The 26387-nt window shown below is 38.9% G+C and overlaps 1 protein-coding gene across 1 annotated transcript in view; it reads right to left on the bottom strand.

Moving 5' to 3' along the window:
- Window positions 1–8523: 8523 nt before the first annotated feature.
- The window catches only part of QRFPR (pyroglutamylated RFamide peptide receptor), a 64553-nt gene continuing 46689 nt past the window's right edge, over window positions 8524–26387 (bottom strand). The window contains exons 3-6 of the mRNA XM_060778998.2: window positions 23810–23871; window positions 19264–19499; window positions 17319–17416; window positions 8524–9931 (exon numbers count right to left, since the gene is read on the bottom strand). Coding sequence (XP_060634981.2) covers window positions 9540–9931; window positions 17319–17416; window positions 19264–19499; window positions 23810–23871 — 788 coding nt within the window. The 3' untranslated portion in view covers window positions 8524–9539. The remainder of the gene's footprint in view (window positions 9932–17318; window positions 17417–19263; window positions 19500–23809; window positions 23872–26387) is intronic.

The following is a 26387-nucleotide window of genomic DNA, read 5'->3' on the forward strand; positions in this document are numbered from 1 at the left end:
AAGTAGGACACAGGCAGTGGGCAAAAAAGTTGGAGAAAGAATTGGGACATTTCAAATACAGCTAAAAAAGTGGTATCACAATAGTGACTGTCTTTGCCAAATTAGAACAGTTGGAGCATATGTGCATTACACTTTCTGCTTGGCTGTTAGAATCATAGAATAATGGAGACAACATGGGCATCTAGTCCAACCCCCTGCCATGCAGAAAAGCACAATCAAAACATCCCTGACAGATGGCCATCTATTTAAAAGTTTCCAAGGAAGAAGCTTCCATCACACTCCGAGGCAGAGAGTTCCACTGTTGAACAGCTCATATAGTCAGGAAGTTTTTGCTAATGTTCTGGTGGAATCTCCTTTCCTGTAATTTGAACATGTTGCTCCTAGTCCTACTCATAGTTTCAAGGTCAGCAGAAAACAAGTCTGCTTCTTCTTTTCCATATTTATACATGGCTATCATGTCTACTCTCAGCCTTCTCTTTTACAGGCTAAATATACCCAGTTCTTTAAGACACTCCTCATAGGGCATGGTTTCCAGATCCTTTGCTTATTTTAGTCTCCCTCCTCTGGACACCTTCAAGCTTGTCAATATCTCTTTTGAAATGTGGTGCCTTGAATCTGACACAGTATTCCAGATGAGGTTTAAACAAAACAGAATAGAGAGGCATCATGAATTCCCTTGATCTAGACACTATACTCCTTTTGATGCAGCCCAAAATCACATTGGCTTTTTAGCTGCTGCATTACACTGTTGACCCATGTTCAACTTGTTGTCCACGAAGACTCCAAGATATTTCTCACATTTCTTTGCAATCTTTGCAATTCATTTTTTTCTGCCTTAGTGTCTTATATTTGTCCTCGTTGAAATTCATTGTTAGTTTTGGCCCAACTCTCTAATCTGTTATGGTCTTTTTGAATTCTGATCCTGTCCTCAGGAATATTAGCTATCCGTTCTAATTTTGTGTCATCGGAAAACTTGATAAGCATGCCCTCTAAACCTTCAAGCAAGTTAATGCTAGTTAATCACTGGTCTCAAATAAGAACTTGGGATCATTTATTATTAATACATTCAAATCCCACTTTATATCCAACATGTGATAAATTTGTGTGTACATATTAAAGTGACGTCAAACTGTGTTAATTCTACAATGTGGGTGCAGCCTGGGGTAAATAGGGCTATGTGCAGAAGAAACAGTCATACGCTCATCCAATCAGTTGATGGAAAATAGAAATTGTCTCAGAAATATTTTTGACTGTTAAAGGTGACCAATTTAAAGTGGAATGAGGTGCGTTATTGCCCCAACCTTATTTTCCACCTTCATGGCTATGAATCTAAACCTTGTTGATGTGAAGCTTCCCACCAGTGTAGAAATCATATATAGAACAGGCGACAGGCTCTTTAACTTGAGCACTCTAAAAGACAAAAGTTAGGTCACAACAACTTCTGTTATAGAATGCCAGTATGCTGATGACAATGTCATCTGTGCTTATTCAGAGGAACACCTACAAGCCATCTTAAACACCTTTGAAGAAGCATATAACAAGCTTGGTATCTCATTGAACACCAAGAAAACTAATGTTCTCTATGAGCTGGCAACAACTAATCCATCTGCAATGCCAGAAATGAAGCTTAATGATGTAATGGTAGAAAATCTTGGCCATTTCTGCTACCTTGGTAACCACCTCTCCTCAAATGTCTGCATTGACACTGATATACAACACCATCTGAACTCTGCAAGTGCGGGGTTTTTAAAAAATAAAGAAGAGAGTGTTCAAGTATCAGGACATTTGTAGGGACACCAAGATACTTGTCTATATAGCTATTGTCCTTCCAACTGTATTGCACTTGCAAAATATGGACTTTCTATTAAACATCACTATTTACTTCTGGGAAGATTCCATCAGTGTTGTCTTCGAAAAACCATGCAAATCTCCTGGGAAGATAAGTGGACAAACATCAGTGTGTTAGAAGAAGCAAAGACCACCAGCATTGAAGCAATGATCCCCTGCTATATTGTCCAAATGCCCAATCACATTTCTTCCAATGCAGTTATACTTTATTCTCAGGTAAAGAATGGAAAATGGAATATGAGTGGACAACAAAAGAGATTTAAAGATGGGCTTAATACTAACCTTTAAAATGTGGCATAAACACCAAGAATACCTGGCAGTCAAGAATTCTAACTGAAGGTCAGCTGTTACCAACAGTGCTGTGGATTTTAAGGAGGCACAAATAGAGGAGAAAAGAGAGAAACATATGAAGAGGAATGTGCGTCCAGTAAACCCTTGTAGTGACCTCCTTCAACCTGGAAACCTATGTCCTCATTGTGAAAGACCTTGCAGATCTAGAATAGGTCTCTACAGTCACTTATGGACCCACCAACAAGACTCTACCCATGGAAGAGTCAGCCACAAGTGATCGCCTATAGATAGAGAGCTGTCTACCTATGGGTCTGTTTCTGGGGATTCATACTGCAAAACATATTCATATAGAAATACAATTCCAAATAAATGTTTTAAATAATCCCAAAACCTGAAACTGGAAAAATAAATTAATACTCTAAATACACTAGGCATCTGACTCAGAAAGTAATGCAGTCAGCAGCTACACAACATTCATTTAAAATTCTGCAGGAACTCTAGGAGGTTAAAAATTACAATCAAGTAAAGTTTTGTTTTTTTTAAAGGCTAGGAATTTACAGCTAAGAACTCTGAGTACTTCAACAGTTGTTAGGGACCTATTCACACGGCCCACGAGGTGCCATGCTGTTCAGCCGACAATCACCAGCAAAAGGGAAGGCATGCGGGGTGCCTTGTGGCACCCTGCATGCCCTTCCTCCTTCCCCATCGCATGGTGGGGATGAGACAGATGGAGAAAGGGAATCAACTCATGGCAACGCATATTGCTCCATATTGCTCTGCTGCCCTTTCCCCCATCATATGGGGAAAAGAGGAGGATAATGCTTCCTTTCCCTGTGCTTACTTTCCCTGTGCTGGAAAGGAAAGAATGTGGCCGAGGCCTGCTGTGAGTCGTCTGATGGCGCTCAGCAGGCCCCATCCAAGCTGTGGTTAAAAGTAGCAAAAAGGGGATATTTTGCTCCGTGTGAAGATTTATGGATTGTTGAAGATGACAGCGTCATCTGCCACCCCCTAATTTTCCCTGTTTCTTTTGAATTTAATTGCAATTTTCAAAAAGGTTCAGAGGAAACTTTTCCCCCAGTAATAATACATTATTCTGAAGTATGCCTATAAGTTCAAGTACTTTGACATGTCATGACCTTGAATGGGCAATTATGACTCACTGGTGATACAAACTCCCTCCTGTTAATACAGATACAAATAACTGGAACTATTTTGTTATTATAGATCGACACAGCTGGCTGAACTTTTTGACTGTTTTTCAAAGTGTGGTGGTAGGGACTGTTACAGTGAGCACATTCACTTCAAAATGCACCACTCTCTTAGTCTAAAATTTTAATATCATTTGGAGCATGAGTTGGTCTAGATCAGTATTTCTCAACCTGATTTTCATAGTCAAACTGGGTGGGCAGTTTACATTTATTTTTAGGCGTAGCCGATGAAGTTGACTAAGGACATTATCACATGAGGTTTGTAGTCTGAAGCTCCCTGGCCATGAAGAGAAGCACCTACCATCCCATAACATCATTATAAAGCCACCTCAAACCAGTATTCAACTCACAAGAAAGAACTATAAAGCCAAATCCCTAGTTTTAGGGCAGCTGATCCTACTTCTGATGACTCTCAATTATCTATAGAAGACATCAGTTAGAGCAATGTTTCTCAACCTGGGGGTGAGGACCCCTGGGGGGGGATCATGAGAGGGTTTCAGAGAGGTCACCAAAGACCATCGGAAACATATATTTCTGATGGTCTTAGGAACCCCTTTGGCAGGTCTCTCCACTTGTCCTCTTCTTTTTTGGGAACAGACGGCGAATCCTCCCACCAAAACCCCATCTCCACTGTGATTGGCTAGCCTCTCAGCCAAGGGGAGGGCTGTTTCTGATACTCCAAGCAGGGAGGGGAAAGCATGTGTGCTTGGTGCGTGGCAGCATGTTGCACATGTGCTGGCAACAGATAGTGTGCGAGGCTGGAGGGAAGCTTATGCTAGCAAGTCCCTTCACGGCGTGGGGGATCTGTGTGGGACGTTTGGCCCAATTTTATCTTTGGTAGGGTTCAGAATGCTCTTGGATTGTTAGTGAACTGTAACTCCCAGCAACTACAACTTCCAAACGTCAAGGTCTATATTCCCTAAACTCCACCAGTGGTCACATTTGGGCATATAGAATATTCATGCCAAGTTTTGTCCAGATGTATCATTGTTTGAGTCCACAGTACTCTCTGGATGTAGGTGAACTACAACTCCAAAACTCAAGGTTAATGCTTATCAAACCCTTCCGGTATTTTCTGTTGGTCATGAGAGTTCTGTGTGCCAAGTTTGGTTCAATTCCATTGTTGGTGGAGTTCAGAATGCTCTTTGATTGTAGGTGAACTATAAATCCCAGCAACTACAATTCCCAAATGACAAAACCAATCCCCCCCCCCCTCCCGCAACCCCACCAGTATTCAAATTTGGGTGTATAGGGTATTTGTGCCAAATTTGATCCAGTGAATGGAAATACATTCTGCATATCAGATATTTTCATTATGATTCATAATAGTAGTAAAATTACATTTATGAAGAAACAACAACAAAAATAATGTTATGGTTGGGGGTCACCACAACATGAGGAACTGTATTACGGGGTTGTGGCATTAGGAAGGTCTAGATGTTTGAGAACTAAAGCTAAATATATGATAACTCTAATTTATATAATCTATAAAATCACCACACTCATTTCACTCAAACTGCCATTCAGATCCAAGGAGGTGGTTGCCGTAACTCCATTCTGAGAAAGCAGATGAATGAATAAAACCAACAGAAGGTTTAAGTAAATGTTAGTTGCCTTTTGCAAATGCAAATTTTGAAGTATGTCAGTATGCAGTGTCAGTTTAACCAGGCCCTCCTAAACCTACGAAGACTAATTTGATTGTTGTGTGCCTTCAGGCAATTACAGACCTATGGCAACCCTCAGGCAAACATATCACAGGGTTTTCCAAGGTTGAGTGTGTGTGACTTGCCCATGGTCACTCGGTTAGTTTCACAGCCCAGCAGGGATTTGAACCCTTGTTTCTAAAGTCATAGGCCAACATTTAAACGACCAAACCATTTTATGTCTTTGATTTAACCAATGCAATGCTGCTCTGTTTACTTGAAGTTTATTCATCCAAGCATATAGTACATATCAATTTTCCATGACTAGAAAAAAATCTCCCTTTTAGTCCATTCCACTCCTATAAATCTGTCACATTGCTCCAAGGTATAACTACCCAAGTAAAGATGTAATAACTATAGCAATGGTTTCTGCTCTGTATACATTTAATTTCTAGTTTCTAAACTCTGCAATTCAGTTCTACATGAATTACCTTCTAAAGGCAGGGGGGAAACTCATTTAACAATAGCCAACACTACCATAATGACACTTTCAATTGCTTTCTGAAGACACAATAATAGAAAATGTCACTCTGACTTAGTTCTGTGCTAAACACATTGATTTATCAAGTGCTCACTCATTCAGCATCAAGTGATATGTGGAAGTCTTGCAATTTCATTCCTTGAAAAACTCTGAACATGATATATAATTTTCAGAAATTGAGCTTAAAAGAAAATACAGTGTACTGTGAGCAGTACAAATTAGCAGAGCTGAGCAGTATTGCCTGGGCAATGTGGTCACAATGAAAACAGTAAGGAATTCACCTTAGGACTCCATCCCAATTTAGTTGTCCAGCAAGCAGATTTTCCAAGCTTTGGGAGGTACTCTCCATTGTCACTTCTCAGTCTTGTCACGACCCTATATTCTAGGATCTGATCCCAGATTTTCGGACAGTGGAGTCTCATATAATCCAGTTCAAAGCTGGTAATCTGGGCTCAGATCCCAGGATACAGTATAGAAAGAGCCTTAGTGTCTGATTCAGATGGATAGAGTATTGACTCAGAAATATCATACTGAGAACAGATTGTAAACCAAATATTTCATTTGATAGAAATACATTGATGGGTATTGTTTTCCTATGCTCTTTCTGCCCCTAATCTGGGATCAGATCCTAGAATATAGGATCTGATCCCAGATAATGGCATTAACTGAATTATGTAGCCTGTGTTTACATTAGGAATTTGTATTATGCAGATATTTATACAGATAATGGAAACCTGTTAAGGCAAAGGACACATAGCCTCCTTGCTTATTGCTGGCATATTCATTTCCTCACTATGCAGAGCTTCGACCTTGGAGAGCTGGCTATCCCTATTCCTTTCTGTATATATTTCAGATTTCAATATTAATGTCAAAAATACGTAATATGATTTTACATAGGATTTATGCTACATTAGAACAGTCAAGACAAATATCACTTAAGTAAAATAAACATTCAATATTAAATAATCAGAAAAATAAAATAAGGTGTAAACACTAAACTAATCTGGGAATCTGCTATTGCAACACATCCAATGAAGTGGTTTAAAACCAGTATATAAAAAAAATTAGGACTAAGTATGTTCCAGTCTACTTTTAAAAGTCATTTTAAAAAGAAGTGTGCATAAGAACTACATAAAACTAGATTTTCATTTCTCACTTTTAATGTATTTACAAGAAAAAATACATTTAAAAACAGAATGAATTTTCATAACTGCCATTTGAACAAAAGAGCCATGCTATAAACACTATCAAGGATTAAATGGAAAGCTGGGCATAATTTCAGAGAAGAGGGAGGATAATGACTGCACATTTTTAAAAAACTGGAAAGCAATCATGACATTTTGTTAGAAATTCAGTATAAATGCTTAAACCATAGCTTGGGGGTGGGGAAGAGAGAGATTAATGGAAAAGATTGCACTGGCAAAATGTCCTCCATGCATCTATCACCCTGCCTGCTGTTTTCTGAGCTAATTTTCTCTGTTTGAATCTTTCTAGTAAGTTCTTGGCCAACTGGAAAGATTAAAGCAATCAGATCTGGGAAAGTTGCTTTTTAGTTTATTTGAAGACCAAGAAGCCTTAGAGATATAGTCATCACCCAAAAGAAATGATAATATCCAACTGTTTAGTAGGACATAAAATGATAAAAACTAAGATGAATCAGGCCAAAGTACTATCTCTACTACTACAGCATTTTCATCAGGGGCTGGGTTTTTCCATCTCAGTTGCACCACACTGGAGCCTGATAAAAGTAAACAGTCTTGAAAACAGAACTGAAAGGACTGAATGCTGAAATATTTCAGATTGTGAATGCATGTGTGACTGTCTTAAAAATGTAAATCTTTTCCCTTCATATTAAGTCTAGTCAAGTCCGACTCTGGGGGGTGACGCTCATCTCCATTTTTAAGCCAAAGAGCTTGTTTTCTCTCCTGTTTAGTTCCAGTTGCTAAAATAGGTGTTCAGTTTAATATTATTCTAAGTTGTATGCTATTGTGTACCTTTAAGACTTAGGCAAGCCACGTGAAATCCCTTTTCTACTCATCTTCCTTTCTCTGACGAGTGTAGAGAGCAGCATGAGTGCTTTGTGAGCTCTTCTCATTTTCAAGATATGAGAAAGGACAATTTGTATAAAAATAATCAAGTCATCCAGTATTTGTACTGCATTCATCGTCACCTATTCATTGTAAATGTCAGCACTGCACATTATCTGACATTAATATAATGCGCAAGCAAGTCTGTATTTTTTTCAGGCCAATTAAAGAGAATAGTCCATATAAAAAGCAAAAGAAGGATTTCTTTAAGAATGTTGCATGCAGAGTTTTAATCAATTTTCAACAATACAAGAACAGATTTTGGACAGATAAACCCAGAAAAAGAAACAACATGAAGTCAAGCATCACAGAACACAGCACTAGTGAAAATTCTGGAATTGTAGAATTAGACTTTAGGTAAAATACAAACTAGTTTAACGTAATTTACAGTAGTCTATGCTTAATATGTGCATGAGTATCACTGGGAAATGTCTACCTATTAAGAAACCAACTCTCCAAGTGTATTCAAAGTTAACTACTGTAAAAACAGTTTGCCTAGCAAAGTTGATATTATCTTGAGAAATAGCTGTCATTCTGTGTGAGTCCTCAGATAAAAAAGGAATGACAAGGCAAAAGGGAAGGACTATTTCATATTCATTACCTCAGCAGTAGAAATCAATATCCGTATTGTGCTAAGCCAAAGAGATGAAAGGACAGGCCATTTTGATCCTTGACTAATTTAGGGTGCTTTCAGACAGCGCCAAAATCCATGTTTCAAATTGGGGGGGGGGGGGAGGGGGTTAAATATCCCAGGACCTGACTGCAGATCCTGACACAGATCTGTTAGTCCCGGGATTAGGGATTGGGTTCTCCGCCATCCTCACAGACTTCTTCCGTATTAGAACAAGATACAGTGTGGACTGGGAACATCCATCTGATTTTTTAAAAAGAAAAATTACTGTGTTATGTGCTGCACCATTTATTTATTTATTTATTTATTTATTTATTTATTTACCATATTTATATACCACCCCTCTCAGCCCAAAGGTGACTCGAGGCAGTTTACAGTCGACAGTCAATGTCCCCAAACAACATAAAATACAGTTAAAAACATTACATATAATATAAACCATATAAAGGCAATATAACAATAAAAACCATACAACACAAGTCCTCAGCTTCTCATCACTAAAATAATGTTTTTGATCACATCTTCCAATCGTGGATCGAAATGTGAATAATATATGCACATATGTGAATAACTCAACATAAATATAAGCAGATTCACACATACACATACTATGTCCAGAGCATAACAGAGGGGTTTTTAAAAAAACATTCTGCCATATCTGTTTCTTCCCTCACTTATTAATTCATCTTCTGTTTAAGATATAAAGTTTAAAAGAAAGAGTTACAGAGAGTTCTATTTGCTTGAGCCACTTGTGTGTCCATTTGACAGCCCAATCCACTGATCAGCTGTTTTGAGCTTTTAAAAACGGAGGTGCACAGGATCAGTCTCCACAGGAAGAAGAGAAAAAAAACCATGTGTTTTGCATGACTACAGGGAAATACAGTGATGCGAATATACACATTTTCCATTCAGAATCAGGAACCCATGTTTTTTGTCTATTAATGCAAATCAGCACTGATTTAGTGCTAGTGTCATTTAAGCCACCCCCTGCCTTTTAACTCTGTAACTTCCAAATTTTAAGGCCTGTGTAGAAGAGCTCATAGGCTCTGTCTGCTGCTACAGAGGACCAAGTCCCAACCCAATTCTTGCAAGTACCCTCCAAACTCATGGATTCTGAAATTAGTACCCTGAGCTGGAAATGTGCATTAAACTGAAATTCAATGAATAGAACGTCCCATTGTTTGATAAGACAGAAAGCCTATAATTAGGCTTCTGACAGGTCGAACCTTGTATAAGATATAACTATTTGAATATGTTAGAATACAAGGATCCAACAAAGTCTCCATTCCATTAGGATTCCAATGAAGCATGATGTTCAGATGCAAAAAATCCAAGGTGCCTCTTGGAGTTCCTTTTTGCAAAAGGCTGCTCACAGAACTTTACTTCGATGTTCCCTTCACTAAATGCTTCTCTTCTGCTCTTCTCAGAGACTGGATCTTTCCTACAGGCATCTTCTTTGTGTTGTGTCATTATGATATCCACATTTCCCCGTCGCTGTCTAGATGAGGACAGAGTTTGTTTTATAATGCAAAAACAAACTGCAGAGAGAAAGTTTTTCTTGAAGTTTTCGTTCATAAAGGCATACACGATGGGGTTGCAAATGGAATTGGAAAATCCTATCACCTGAACGATACCAAATATCATCTTAATGGTAACATCATCGTACATGCTTTCAAGACTACCTGGAGAGAGGAAAATATATGTTAAATACTAACATGACAAAGGTAAGCATTATTCCTCCACATTCCTAGCATGCAAGCACTTTGTTAAGCATATGCAACTATTCAGTCAGTGTTCTGTTTCAATTACCCATTCAAAATATAGAAGCTGAACAACAATAACTACTGGTTTCATTCTATATACTAAAAGGCATAAAATATTTATTTGGAAAGTGAAATACTGGATTAACTGTTACTCAGTTAATTAATTTATGTTGTATTCTTTGGCATAGCAAATAGCTCAAACTGAAACAACACAAATCAAAGTCAGATAAAATATATAACTCTGCTTTTTTTGCAGGGGTGCAGTAAAAAAAATGATTTTAACATGATTTAAATACAAATCTGCCAAGTCATTTATTCTATATCCTTTGTTCTGGATATGCCAAAGGTCAAACCTTGGACTGCCTGCATGGAAGGCACATGCTAACTTATAAGATGCAATTTTTCCCAGTTTAGGCTCCAACAGTGTCACTAATACCTTCCTAGCCAGAGAAAACAGTGTCTAGGGAGATGGTTGTTTTGCAGAGGAGAGGAGTCACCTGCTTTAGCATTAAATGGCTACATTAAAGAGGACATCACAATGGAGTCCCCCATGAAAAGGAACCTTGTTGCTTCCCTATTTCATAGCGGCAATCATATTTTTAAAAGTATAGGATATAAACATGGTTTCCTTATTTAGAACAGAATATTACATAACTTACACAGTAGTAAGGACCACTGAACTTGGACTTCCTACCTATTTGCCAGGCCTAGTTATGGGACAGAGACAGCTTTGGTCACCTTGGTTCATGGCATATACAGTGAACTGAACAGGGTGAGCATGTTCCTGTTGGTTTTCCAGGACCTTCCAGTGCCTTTCAATACCATTGACTGTATCCTTCTGAGTCACCTTTCTGAGATATGGCTTCAAGGCACTGTTCTTCAGTGGCTCAGCTCCTTCCTGGAGGGCCATACCCAGAAAGTTGTGCTGGAGGCTCCTGTTTGTACCCCTGGCCATTGTCCAGGATCCCTCAGTGTTCCATTTGGTCCCCCATGCTGTTTAACATATACATGAAATCACTGGCAGAGGACATCCAGAGTTTGGAGGGCAGCTGACACTCAGTTCTTACTCCTTTCCACCTAATTCCAAGGAAGCAGTTCCTGTGCTAAACTGGTGCTGACAGCTATAATGGACTCAATGAGGGCAAATAATAATAATAATTATCAGAACCTCAAAATCAAAGGCTCTGGCATAAACCAGTACAGGTGGACCCAGTGGTCATTGGCACACTGGTTGCCGTGCCAAAAGATCTCAGCCAACATTTGGAAACAATAAACATTGACAAAATCACGAACTGCCAGCTGCAAAAGGCCACCTTACTTGGATATGCACACATCATTCGAAAATACATCACACAGTCCCTAGACACTTCAGGAAGTGTTCAGCTTGTGATTTTGTGATACGAATTCCAGCATATATATCTTGTTTGCTATGACATACTATGTTTTTGTGTCAGTATAATAATAATATATTATTTATAAACTACCCTATCTCCCCGAGGTAACTCAGAAGGGACTCTGGGCAAACAAATTGAAGCTTAATCCAGGCAAGACAGAGGTGTTCCTGATCAGTCAAAAGGCAGCTATGGGACTAGGGAATAGGGATTCAGTTTATGTTAGATGGGGTAACACTCCCCCTGAAAACACAGGTTTACAGACTGAGGGTACTTCTAGATTTGGCTCTGAACCTGGATGGTGGTACATGCCTTGCTTACATCCTGGTTGAACTACTGTAACACGCTTTATAATCAGAACTTGATGTGGAAGTTTCTTTCTTGGATGTTTGTTTATTTTAATTGAAGATATGGACTCCTGCCAACTATCACCTCTACTTTTGCAGTACCGTAATTTGGCCGAGAAAAGGAAACATTGGAGAAAGTCTGTCAGTTATGCCTTGTTGCAGCTAGACTTCCCAATCTAATAGATAATCAGAATAAACAATGTAGTCTATAAATGTTGATGTCCTTTGGCTCAGTCTTCACACCATAAGATCAGTGCAGTAATAGGAACCCAGCACAAACTGCAGCATCAAGAAGCAAAGGCTCCCACCCCATTAACCCTCTCTTGCACAAATCAGAGAAAGAAAGGGAGCCTTCCCTCTTTCTTCACGTTCATTTTTTTTCAGTCTGAGCAGCATTCATCAGTAATGTAGAGGAACCTGAACAATATGGTCCACCTATCATTTTGATCATTTGTGGTGTAGCTGAGCAGCTATGGCCATTTTAACAAGAGCTTGCTCCATATGTTTCTCCGCAGAGAGACTGTGGTGGCCATTTTGATAGAAGTTTACTGGAAGACCAGCAGCCCTACATAGAGTAAGTTGTGGAATGAATATGTCATGCATCCAGATTAGACATGTCCAAGAGCAGAGGTAACTGGTGTGCTAGATCTAACTGTGCAAATACACTCTGACACTTCTTTTGAACTCCCCATTTATATTGAACTACACCTTTATAGTACTATGATTTCACTTCAATTGCCATGAAATAATGAGATTTACAAAATAACCAGGGATAGAAATATTAATCAGAGAGCTCTCTTCACTTTAAAAAAATATTTTATTTGCTACATCCCGACAACTAAGAAACTTTTGTCATACAAGACTTATTTCAGTATACATTATTCCAAAAGTAAATATTCCTTAAATAAAATTTTATACATTCCTTAGACGAGCTCTCTTCGCTCATCAAGCTACAAAATTCAAAATAGAGAGCAAGTGTAGCAGTTAAACTGGAATCATATTGCTACAATTGTGTACTGAAATACTGACTTGGAATCCAGGTTTAGGGATGAAACCAGATATACACCCAAACTACACACCTGACTCTTCAGAGAAGCATGACTCCATCCATCACAGGTAAATCCTATTTTTTGATCTGATTTTCCACTGACCATCAGTAGCTTGCCTTGTCTAGATTAAGCTTCAACGCTTTTTTATTCAGGGCTCAGCATGCTGCTTCCATCCTATAACCATGCTGGAAGCCATAATGAAATGGAACCAGATCAGTGCTGCACAACATGCCTCTGCCAAGTTTCCATGGATCACTGTCAGTCCCAAGTAATTGACAACTGGTCACTGGCAAGTTTCCATGAAATAAAAAAAATCATAGTCAACAGCCACAAATATGTTATTGGTTCCTAGTATACTGGGAAAATGATGTTAGTACTCCACATTAGATATCTTGAGATACCCTAATCTAAATACCCCAACTCCCTCCAAGAATCCATGAAACTGAGAAGGCATCACACACTCCAGTACTGGAGACCAGCCAATACCTAGTCAAAAAAGTAAGGTTCTTTTTAGCATCAGCCTTATTATTGTCATAGTTATTAGGTACAACCCTTCCTTGCTGCAAATATACATTCACCAATGCCTTTACCCAGCTGTTTAATCTTCACCATCTGCTTCCATAAACCAAGAAAGACAAGGATCCATGCACACATTGCAACCTCACATCTGCCAAGTAGCCTGCATATCCCACATCCTTATTATAACCAGATAGAAAAGCATTAATTGTTGCTGGATTTGCATAGGCCAACCAGCACCAACGACAGTATCTGAATGAGAATGTATCAAAGGGATTTCATCTGCAAAACGTCATGCACATTTTAACTGCAATCTGTCAAATGGTCTACATTCTGCTCTCATGGGCCAGAATTTAATAGGGTTCTGCCTTTTTGAAACTGTTCTACTGGAGTGGATAAGTATGAGCAGATGTAAAAGTGATGAAGGGGAAAGTATATTTCGCTGCTGGCATTGCCAGACAGTAGACATCCCAGTGAGCTCTAGATTTTCTGCAATTATGCTCACTCCACACTGTTGTTGTACTTGCCATCCTGCTCATTTCATCACTAACAAGCCTAGCAAACTGAGAGTTAATTTGGATCCATTCTCTAAGGAGAAATTGTATTCATTATCCTGATCATTTTTTCATTCCAAAGGTCAGTCAGATTCAGCAAAATCACCTGTAGCAACAACAGGCATTTTCCCCAAAGTTATTAAAAAAACATCTGGATCCATCAGCCTGTTGGAATGAATCCTATATCAGTGTGTCTCTTGCCATACATATAAAATCTCAATATATAAATGAATATAAATGAAGATATACACTAGTTATCCATGAGACACTGAGAAATGTTCGGGATGTTATTGACTTGTCCAATTTCCAATTATCTGGTGCGGTTGAAGCTCTGTTTTCTATATCATGGCCTAACAAAGACAACTAATTACAGAGAGGACTGTGAAATGTCCCCTGAGATTAGAAGGACTCCCAAGGTTCATATTTCTAGTAAAATTCACCATATTTATCCAGGTGTTTTTTTTATTGCTTTCCTGATTATTAACATTATTTGTTACCTTTAGATTTCCAGTAATGTTTGTTAATGGCTTTTGTTAGATTCATTACAATAGGTAAAGGTTTCCCCTTGACAATAGTCTAGCAATGTCCGACTATGGGAGGGTGGAGGTGCTCATCTCCATTTCTAAGTCAAAGAGCCAGGGTTGTCCATATACACCTCCAAGGTCATGTGGCCAGCATGACTGCATGGCGCACCGCTGCTTTCCCGCAGAAGCAGAACCTATTGATCTACTCACATTTGCATGTTTTCACACTGCTAGGTTGGCAGAAGCTGGGGCTAAAAGCGAAGCTCACCTCGTTCACCAGATTTGAACTGCCCAAGTTCAGCAGCTCAGCAGTTTAACATGCTGCACTACCAGAGGCATTACAATTTGTTTTATTAAATTAGTGTTAAACTACATTGAGTTCTTTTTATTGAGCAGTATCAAATCACTATGATAATTGTATTAGCTCAATGGTGACTGTTTGCTCCCACATCAAGAGCCAGTGAGTCTACTTTGCCTTTTACTGTGAACTTTAAAAGAACTACCAAAAATGGCTACTATAGATGTGGGTGAAAGTCAGGTGAGAATGCTTCTGGAACATGGCCATACAGCCTGGAAAACTCCCAGCAACCCAGTGATTCTGGCCATGAAAGCTTTCAACAACTACCTAAGGTGCTGAAACTTAGTTTAGATATAGATTCCTGACTAATGCCTGAATATTTTCTATTTATATATTTGATTGCTTAAAAACCCAAGGATCTCAGGACAGCAGATGATAGAACAAATGTAAATAGTTGAAAACAACTTAAAACAAGAATAATGTTTTAAAATACGACAATCCTGTTAAACTATTTGACACTTCAAAGATGACAGTTTAAAAACAATTAAAAACAGCTACTATTTAGTTAGTATAACCACACCATCTTTTTTATTATTTAATTGCACTAGTGTCTCTGGTACATATGATCCAAGTACTCAGTTGCTATGGAGGATCATAAGGTAGCGCTCAGCTGGGACAATTCCGTTATGCCTCACTAGTTATGTCCAAACCTAGCTCAGTTAACTCAGAAATGGGCATAGAGAGAAATGAAATGGAAAATAACATACTATTTTTTTACTGTTCTTCATTCTGCCTATCTTCGGGTTCTGCCTATCTTCATGACCACACCCGTCCCCCTTGTGAATCAACACAAACTCTAAGGCCGGGAGGTCCTCCTCTTGGTCCCACCACTGTCACAGTGGGAATGAGGGAGATGGCCTTCTCGGTGGTGGCCCCCCAGCTTTGGAATACCCTCCCCAGGGCAATCTGCCCCCCCCCCTCCACTGTCCTCCTTCTGTAGAGATGTGAAGACCTGGCTGTTCAAAAAAGCTTTTGCAAACGCCTAGTCCCTAGTTGTTCTGTTCAATAGTTACGCAGCCTTGCACTTCATCCCATGCCCTCTTTCCATCATTACAGCTCTGGACTTATCCCATTCCCTTGTCCTATTGTTTAAAGCCTGGCCATGTTTACAGCAGCTTACCACCATTGGTTGATGGATGAAGTTTTATTGAGTCTTAGTTGTTGCTTTATATGCTTATGTGTTTTAGTCTATTGTATTTTATACTGTGTTTTATTTATGTTCTGTTTTTGGGCACCTTGTGCCATGTATAAGCTGCCCCAAGTCCCTTCGGGGAGATAGTAGCGGGATACAAGAATAAAGTATTATTATTATTATTATTACTACTACTACTACTACTACTACTACTATGTGAAAAGACATCAGTGATCCCTAGTGTTAGTTTTAGGACAAAAGAGACATTATGCTAGTTAAGTTATGAGCCACCTTCCTTGGGCCCTGAAAGAGGTAGGCCTGCCTGATTTGTGTCACACTCCCATAGACTATCAACTCTATCATTATGCCTGGAATTGCTCCGAAACAGAATGCCTTCAAATTTAGAATTGCACCACATAAGCAAAATCCATTGTAATTTGGGGGAGGGGGGATGCCCCCCCCCCCCTCCAGTCAACAGGACCATGTGCTTAAGCACGCTTGTAAATCTGGCACTGGTGGTCCCCACAGTACTGGAAACCCACATAAGAACTAGTCTTATTCGCACTCTTCCTCTCCCTGATTAGTTACAAATTTTGGCATTTGGTTCATGCCAGGCATGGGATCCAAGTACCTCACACCCAGAGAGATGCTAAGCACATTATACAGGGTTAGTCAAAATGCATAGGCCAATAAGCCATTCAATTGAATGGCTTATTGGCCTATGCATTTTGACTAACCCTGTATTAGAACCCAAGAGCTAATCTAGGCTTGAGAACATCTAAGAAGTGAAGAAGTATGTAGAGGAATCTCCTCTACAATCAGTATCACCAATCACATCAACAAGGTACCCAAGCACTTTTCTCCTAAAATTGACGGCAAACATATTCAAATCCATAATTTACATTTCCAGGGTGTCATAATTCCATTACTAAACTGTCATCAATATATATTTCTTTATTTACTGTTAAGTCTTGAATTACAGTGCACTCTCTCAATGAAACTTAGTAATTAACTGGAAAATTATAGTAATTCAGGACTGAAAGGTACAGGAATCAAAGCAAATTCAAATAATAAAACTATAAAGGAATTACTGATCTAATATGGAGAGGAGAAAGGAAGCAAAACTACAAGATCGTACTGGAAAACTGAATGTTGTCATACAGTATAACATTATTTACATACAAAGGTGTAAAATGGGTTGTCCAATTAGATATACACAAACCTATTTTTCATTTGGCTTTTATTCTTTACTACTATTCTCTCTAGTAAATAGTTTTGTTTTGAAAGCCCAGGTGACTGGTCATACATATTTTCATCCATATTTTCATATGGATGAAAAATTCATGAGCATTTGGGTGTGCATTTGCCTAAGAGACACAGTTTCGCAAGTAATCTCTCTTTATGCAATTTAACTTCAAAAGAACAAGTTACTCACTGTATTCTATCATCATGTGCATTATGTGAAAAGGAGCCCAGCAGACGGCAAACAATACTACAACAGTTACCATCATGATGATTGCTCGCTTCTTCTTCCTGAAAGAGAAGGAAAGCCAGTACTGAGAATTTCTACACAAATGTGTGAATAAGCATAGTAACTGGCGATGGAGGAATACAGATGACGTGTTGGGGAAGACCCAGAGGCGGCCCTAGGTAATTTTCAACGGTAAGCAAACAGTATTTTGGCGCCCCCCACCAATCACTGATATATATATTTCTGTTTGTCGTGGAAGTTCTGTGTGCCATATTTGGTTGAATTCCATCATTGGTGGAGTTCAGAATGCTCTTTGATTGTAGGTGAACTAGGTTTTACTGCTGTTTGTAGGTGGTGAGAGTGATCCACAGACTGTTGCCAGTTGGTACTGCGGAAGAGAGACCTACAGTACTGCGTAAAATGGCAGTCACAGCTTTACTTCTTTCTCCTGAGGACACACAATACCTAAAGCAGAGCATCCTGCTCCTTACTTCACCGAGGAGACTTTTACCTTCACTTTCTCTTTCCATGTCTCCCCCTTTCCCTCAGCTTACAGCATGCACAGAATGACCAGGACCTGACAGGGGGAACCAACCTTGTATGATACATAGCCAAACCTATCACTTTGTCTTATTTTCAGGGTATGGCTTATATTACACCAGTGCTTATTTTATGGGTATATCTTATTTTAGGGGAAACATGGTGGTTGATGGTGATTGCCTTAGCCTACCATGAGGGGCCAAATTTCATTCTTCCTCTTCTTTACCATGGGACCTCATCTCACTAGAGCAGGGGTCCTCAAACGAAGGCCCGAGGGCCGGATATGGCCCTCCAAGTTCATTTACCTGGCCCTTGCTCAGGGTCAACCTAAGTCTGAAACAACTTGAAAGCACACAACAACACCAACAATCCTATCTCATTAGCCAAAAGCAGGCCTACACTTTCCACTGAAATACTAATAAGTTTATAATTGTTAAAATTGATCTTCATTTTAATTATTGCATTATTTTAAGTGATTTTGCACTACAAATAAGATATGTGGAGTGTGCATAGGAATTCATGTTTTTTTCAAATTATAATCCGGCCCTCCAACAGTTTGAGGGACTGTGACCTGGCCCTCTGTTTAAAAGGTTTGTGGACCCCTGCACTAGAGAATGAATCCGCTTTAAATCTGGTTGCTGCCTCCTGCAGCATTCTGAGGTTTGTAGTTTAGTGAGGCTGTTAAAAGCTCCTCCCTAAACTACAAACTCCAGAATTCTGCAGGAGGATGCAACCGGATTTAAAGTGGATTCATTCTGTAGTGTGATGAGGTCACAAGTTAACTAAGTGCAAACCATTTATGTACTTTGAAATCAGTTTGCAGCTGTGGAAGTAAGCTAAGGACCAATTGGAAAGTGTCAGAGGAGGAGACATTTCAAGACAACTGAAAAAGTGGGACAATGGAAGATTAATTGGGACTGCTCCTGCTGAATAACATTAGGAAGTTGTGTGTAGATGTAAACAATATTTTAAAGCTATTAAACAATTTCTAGAGTTTTGCAGGCTTTTAAACTGCCATACTGAGTCTGCGCCCCTGACAATCTGTGTGCCACAGCTTTTGGCCAGCTGCCTCATCACTGAAGCAGAGTGTGTTGGCTGCCTAAAACAACAGATTTTGGAAGACTTTAAAGAGCAGTCAATTCTTTGTAGAGTGTTGTTATTTGTTATAGGCATTTACTAATTTTATTTATATTGCCAGAAAAGCACTTGTGAAATTAGGCTTGACTGTGCCTGCTAGATCAGAACAGCTGGAGGCAATGTGCTGTGTGTCTGTATCTGCTCACTGACTCAAAGAATTCTAGGAAAAAGTGTGTTTTACAGAATCCAGTAAAACAAATTGTAAAGATAAAAAAAAACTGACAGTACAAACCGCGATATTTTAGACATCTCATTCCCATGAATGGCTTGCAGAACAGAAGCATCTCCAACTCTCTTCTTAACCCAGAGCTCATAAGCAATCCTAGTGTAGAGCAAGAGCATTAGCATCAATGGGAGGAGGAAGAGAATGACCAAAATAAACGTGGCATAGATCTTCTGGTGAACTGGGCTGACCCATTCTTCCAAGCAGCAAATGTATTCTTTTTCATAAAGGAAGTCATATTTATTCTGAAACAAAGTAAACAGAAGTCCTGTTTAGCAGAGAAAAAAACTTTCTTTGTCCATGGGTTGTGAAAAGAAATGTGCAAAGCCTGATAGGCTATGATAAACCTATAAAGAAGTGCCTCTTATTAACTCAAGTTCAGTGATCTATGCATGCAATTACAAGTACAATGAGATTCAAGAACCACAGTTTCACTTACCCACATACACAGGGGGAAACTGTCTCTAAGAGTTGGCTACAGACTCCAAGAGATTCCATGGAAGGTCCTATTCAGACATTACTAGAGTTACATTGGATGACCTAGAGAATGCCTAGAGAAGATACCTTTCTGAAAAATCTCTAATTCCTCCAACATAGCTCTATGATATGCTGGGATATGCTGGGACCTATTGTACGCTAATCTAATTGTTTGGTCATAAATGCAGTTTCAGGTAATTGTGGTCCAGCTGATATGTTTCCCCGTGGACAGCAAGACCTTAATGTATGATGCAGCTAATAGACTTCCAGGCATCACTTTTTTAACATTTGGTAGTACGACAGGCAGAAATGATGGGGGATAGTCATGATTAGATTTCCATGCCACAAAAGAAGAGAAGTTTAACATGTTTCTCTAAATATCTTCTTCAGAACGCTAAATAATATGCACATGTTGGGGAAGCACTGGTTTGTTTTGGAGACATTCATATACAGTTCTGTCCTTCTTTCCTATTCCATTGTTTTTCTATTCTTCCTTCTACCCTAACAGTTATTATTTATAAATTCCCTACAAAGATTCTAACCATTTAAATTATGAAGCCTTCTATGAAAACCTTTCCCTCTCTCTTTGTTTTACAAAGTTTAGGAACAATTCTCAATTTTTGATAAAGTTTTTTGTGTGCTTTTTCTTTGTTCTTCATTGCTAATTCAGCCATTTCTGCTATTTTAATTTTTTTAACATTCCTTTCGTCTATTATTGTGAGGTCTCCCTTCTTCCAATGTTGTGCATATAATATCCGTGCTTCTATTATTATGTAGTGCAATACTTTGTAGTTTAGTTTTTAGGTTCGTTTATTTGACATTCCCAATAAAAAAATTATTTACTGTATTTGTATACCGCCTTTCTCAGCCAATTGGCGACTCGAGGCGGTTTCCAACAAATCAGTATGCATAAAACATAATAGATAAAAAACATTAAACAGTATAAGACATCGCAAAAGCAATAAAAACAATTCAGGCTCTAATTGTAACTGTTGTGTCATCAAGTCTCCAGTTCTCAATGAGTAGCAAGACTCCTCCCCCCACATTCCTATGCATGTTTATCCCAGAAGGGGCCTTTATCTTTACTCTTCTTGCTTGACACTATCTCCTCCTCTGTGAGGCATGAGGTAACTTCCTCTTTAAATGTATTTTTATTGCCCTGGAATTCAGCCATGTGGTCATCCTCCATTGTTGGCTCTCTCTCTCTAACTTTTCTTCCTTCTAGTGAGGACGCATTTTGTCTCTCTCCAGGCAAAATGTAACTGCATGGATATAATATATAATTCCTTTTCAATTCTAATTGTTCTCTTTCAAATCTAATATTTTGCTGTCCAGTGCAAGGACCTCATCAGACAGTCCAGTGACAGATGGGCATGCTGCACATCCCATGACGTTGCTGGACTACCAGCAAAGGACCTACCCACAACTGGAGTGAAAGTATCGTATGATGCTTCCATCCCAACCCAGAAGTGTCCACATGTTGTGTTGGCTCCAATGGAGCCAGCACGGATCCTTGCCGCTTGGGCAACACTTCCTACATGTGATGGAAGAAGCATTGCCGCAAAGGAGTGGTGTGTGAGGCAGTGGATTCGCCCCGCTGCTCCTCTGTTTGGAAGGTGAAGTGAGAGGCTTCGCCTGGCTCATGTGATAAGGTCAACAATCTTTCTTTCAGTTGCCTATATCTGTGCCACAGTAGGTGAGGTACTTCTCTAATGATATATAATCAGAGTAGCTGAGCAAATTGAAGTGCATTTTGTATGAAGTTGGGTGTAAAATTATCTGCTCAAGAGAGAATATAAAAGTACACTAATTAGAATACATGAAAAATACACCTTTTTAGAGGAAAAGTGACATCATGTCTTACTTCCACTAGAAAGACTGAACACAGTGTAGAAAATTAATGGCTGTCTTGGATAATCACAGAGAAATCAGAGAAAATGGGAATTTGAAGAGATTATTAGGCAATAATATACTAAGAAATCCTTATGTAGGAGATTCATTGAAATTCACTGAACTTGCTCAAGAGCATCAGCATTTAACATAGCTTATTAAAGTTATAATCACAACTACACTAAATAAAAAGTTCATTTACTCCTTTTTATTTCAAAGGAGAAGCTTTCATAGGAGAATACATAATACCGCACAACAAAGATAACAACAAAACCAAGGAACATCACTTTCAAACCCACATTATATTAAGAGCAGCAGTAAAACAATGTATTAACAGCAGAGGAGAAATATAAAGAAGGACCTTTACCTCAAATTAGGCCTCGTGATTTTATAACACAAGGTCTTTGCCAAAAAGTCAACAAGGCTGGTGTCAAATGGAACTTTCTTAGGAGGTCACCCCATAATTTGGAGGTCATCCCAAAAAACAACCATCCACAAAATTTCACTATTCAACGATCAAGGACTCAGGTTTTCATCTCAGGGTCCACAGAACGAACCTTTTCCTGTTGTATCCTTTATCCTACCACCTAATTTTCCTTTTAAACAGTTTCCAAGGGTACATCTACACTGTAGAATTAATTCAGTTCGACACCATTTTAATTGTTATTATTCAATGCTACAAAATCATTAGAGTTTTACAAGCGTTCTCTGCCAAAGAGAACTGGTACTTCACCAAAGTCCAACTCCTATGATGTGTTGTTGAAGGCTTTCATTGCCGGAATCACTGGGTTGTTATGAGTTTTCCAGGCTGTATAGCCATGTTTCAGAAGCATTCTCTCCTGATGTTTTGCCCACATCTATGGCAGGCATCCTCAGAGGTAATGAGATCTGTTGGAAACTAGGCAAGTGAGGTTTATATCTGTGGAATGTCCAGGGTGGAAGAAAGGACTCTTTTCAGCTTGAGGCAAGTGTCAATGTTAGCCACCTTGATTAGCACTGAATGGCCTTGCAGCTTCAAAACCTGGCTGCTTCCTACCTGGCGGAATTCTTTGTTGGAGGGTGTTAGCTAGCCATGATTGTTTCATATTTCCTACAAAGAATTCCCCCAAGCAGGAAGCAGCCAGGCTCTGAAGCTACAAGGTCATTCAATGTTAATCAAGGTGACCAATTGCAACATTCACATTTGCCTCAAGCAGACAAGAGTTCTTTCTCCCACGCTGAACATTCCACAGATATATAAATTCCACTTGCCTAGTTTCCAACAGATCTCACAACCTCTGCGGATGCCTGCCATAGATGGGGGCAAAATGTCAGGAGAGAATGCTTCTGGAACATAGCCATACAGCCCGGAAAACTAACAGCAACCAAACTCCTATGATTCTATTACATTGAGCCATGGAAATCCAGTGATTTCAAACTACATTACTTCTACAATGCAGATGCACCCCAAGTTAGCATACCATAAAACTGTTAAATGCATCCAATGCTTTACTATTTTCGGTGATTGAAACAAAAAAATAAAGTTATGAGAAATTACAATATAAATTTAAAAGGAACAGTGTGAATTCATCACCAGTCTGGCCCAAGTTACTTTGCATGATGATGACTGCTCCCAGTTCCATACACGGAATCTGACTGGCAGCTGATTCTTATTTCAAAACTGGTGATCTGAAAGATATGGGAACATTAAAGTTCGCTTCAATAGCTTACAGTTCCCCACCAGCAGCACCACGATTTAAATGGCTTCCAAACTGTTAGTAATCTACCATCTGAGATGGATGTTTCATTTCACCTAATACATAAGACCAGCCTTAATTCATAGCAAAGTTATGTTTTATTGCCGGAAACAGCAGAGGTGAACTTCGGGAGCCAAGAATTTGATCCAAATAATGTGGCAAGTTATCAGAAAATTGTTTTTGAACAATATGTTATAAATCTAGCAAGCTGTCTTTTAAAAATCTCATTTCTTTTTCTGATTGTAGCAACAGTATGATGTCTATTGCTCCTTAACAGATACAGGTCTCATTTGCGTTTGCACATTATCTTTCATTTCAAAGATCACTATGTAAGTAACTTTGAGGGTTTTTTCCTATATTTTGTAATATAGATATCTTTAGCAGCAGTCATAACAGAGGTCATCTGCTGTGAACACAATGTGGGTATAATCACACAAAATAACCGAATGTACCTCCAGTTGCTGTACATGCCACATTGGTGACCCAACGATTGCTGCTAGGAACCAAACTATGCCTGAAAATAAAGAAAGAGTTATTGCTGGTTTTTAAGAGAAACGACATATAAAATCTATATGTGAAAACAGCCTGTTGATAGATTTACTTTGTTTTGTGATGTACATCAATTAGTAATGTACCCACATGGACCAGCTGGAGTAATTAATAAACACTGCAAGCAGATGGAAGTTGATTAGTGAGGTGCGTGTCCTGCTCAGGAGGAAAATTTCATAAAAACTAACTATAGAATCTGAAATCTCCAGTCCAATGGTAAACACAGACTAATCTGATTTTGGGACTGATTCCCCATCCAATGAACTGAAGAATTAAGAGACAGTCATCTTCAACCTCAGACCTGTTTAAGTAATTTGATATTAGATGTTATAAGAGTTATATGATATTAGATGTTATAAGGGTCCCCTTCAGGGTTGAGAAGAGTGGGGTATAAATATAGTAAATAAATAAATATCCCACCACATCTACCATTACAAGGCAAGAAGCTTTCTGCATCTAAATGAAACCCTGTTCAATGAGCTTGCATAATAACTGGGCTTACTATACTGGGAATGATCTTTTATTATTTCGTATCAAAAGCATTGCACAAATTGGTATTAAATTGATATAAATAGAAGGAGCATAAGCGGCCAAATATCTTTTGATCAAAAACAGGCAACAGCAACCACATTGTCTGTAGCCTCAAAAAATTCTTCCTCTGTACATGAGGCAGGACATTGCGGGCAAGCATATAGATGCAGAGTTCTTTGTTCAGCTTCACAATCACACCAGGTTATTTTACCAGATTGACTTTTGATCTCCCCACTCCACTTTTGAGTCTGTTCAGGGACTTCCAAGTTGCCCATTCTTGGTTTGCCCCTAGAGGCAGACCCTATTGGGGGGGGGGGGGCATCTGTTTGGGATTTCCTGGTTTAACTGCCCAGGGGGGTACTCTTGCTGTTCCTGGGGAAACGTTAAGAGGAATGGTGGTTCTCGTGAAGCTTTCCCTTGATTTGAATCTACTGGGAAGAGGCCGATAGCCATGCAGTGGATGGCTTTCACAGTGTTCAACCTTATTTCTCTCATAGTTAGCAGCTACTTCCTGTCACACATCAGAAGGGGGGGGGGCAATGCCAGCTAGCTTGTAGTTTATCAACAGGCATAGGTTTAAGACATCCTGTGATTATTCTGCATGTTTCATTCAATGCTAAGTTCATCTGCTTCACGTCGGCAAACTTGTGCCAAACAGGGCAAGCATACTCGGCAGCTGAGTAAGAAAAGGCCAGGGCTGATGTTGTTATTAATTTTGGGTCTGCATCCCATGTTCTGCCAGTAAGTTTTTGTACCTGATGTTCATGCAGTTTCACATATATATATGAAATATGAATATGAAATATGAATATATATATATATATGGTAATGACCTGAAACCTGTTTATTTCCACAGTGGACGTATCCTGGAGAAACTACAAAAATGTAGCTTGGTCAAGGAAATTTAGGTACAGAACATTTCTTACTCTCAGGGCCCTTTCACACAGCCATATAATCCAGAATATCAAGACAGAAAATCCCACAATATCTGCTTTGAACTGGATTATCTGAGTCCATACTGCTATATATTCCAGTTCAAAGCAGATAATGTGGGATTTTCTGCCTTGATATTCTGGGTAATATGGCTGTGTGGAAGGGCCCTCAGTCCTCATAAAACAGCAGCCATTATTCCAGCAACCCACAACTGAAGTTACAATTGCAGTTGCTAGTCCAAAGTAAAGTATCATCATTAGAATCAAGTACATCCTCAGAATTATGTGTTTTTTTTCTCAAATGTTATGTTATTAATAAGAATTGAAAATACAACAAAAAGCATAGATTAGTGAACTTTTCCCTCCCTTTACATATATTCTGCAATCACTGTAATGTAAAACATGTTTTAGTAGACATTTAAATGAAAAGAAGAGATTCAAAATAGAACAAAATAGAAAAAGGAAAAGAAAGTAAGTGGAGGGGGGGAATAGTTCCGTTTAACAAAACTCGGTTACAAAAGTGAATAACGATAAACGTAGAAAATGATGAGATGGTACTTTTCCAATTTTTTAGCTAATTTGTAGAACAATCTGGATATGCTAAGAAGTCTAAAACTTAGTATAGAAATATTGACAAGATTTCTGTGAAACCAATTTTCCTTTTTTGTCTAGTCTACAGTGATTTGACAAGAATATTTTAATTGAAAGTAGCAACTGGATTGAATCCAGAGTGCTGACAGATAACAGATTTGCTGAATGAATTACTCCAACGCTGTATGAATTACACTGGCTTCCGGCTTATTACCAGGCACAACAAATTGGGCAAAAGTCAAAAATGGATTGAGAGTCTGTCAGTCTATTTCATTCATTACCAGAGGGCACAATTCATATTTCTCTCCCTTTAAATGCTTAGTTGTCTGGAAAACATAGCAGAACTTTTTTAGTACTGGCACGAACATTATTGGAAGACCAGCTGGTTCCCTTCATTTTGGCCTTCACATGAGCAATTCCTGTTTTT

This window comes from Anolis sagrei, chromosome 5, assembly GCF_037176765.1.
Source record: "Anolis sagrei isolate rAnoSag1 chromosome 5, rAnoSag1.mat, whole genome shotgun sequence".
In the NCBI taxonomy this organism is placed as follows: Eukaryota; Metazoa; Chordata; class Lepidosauria; order Squamata; family Dactyloidae; genus Anolis; species Anolis sagrei.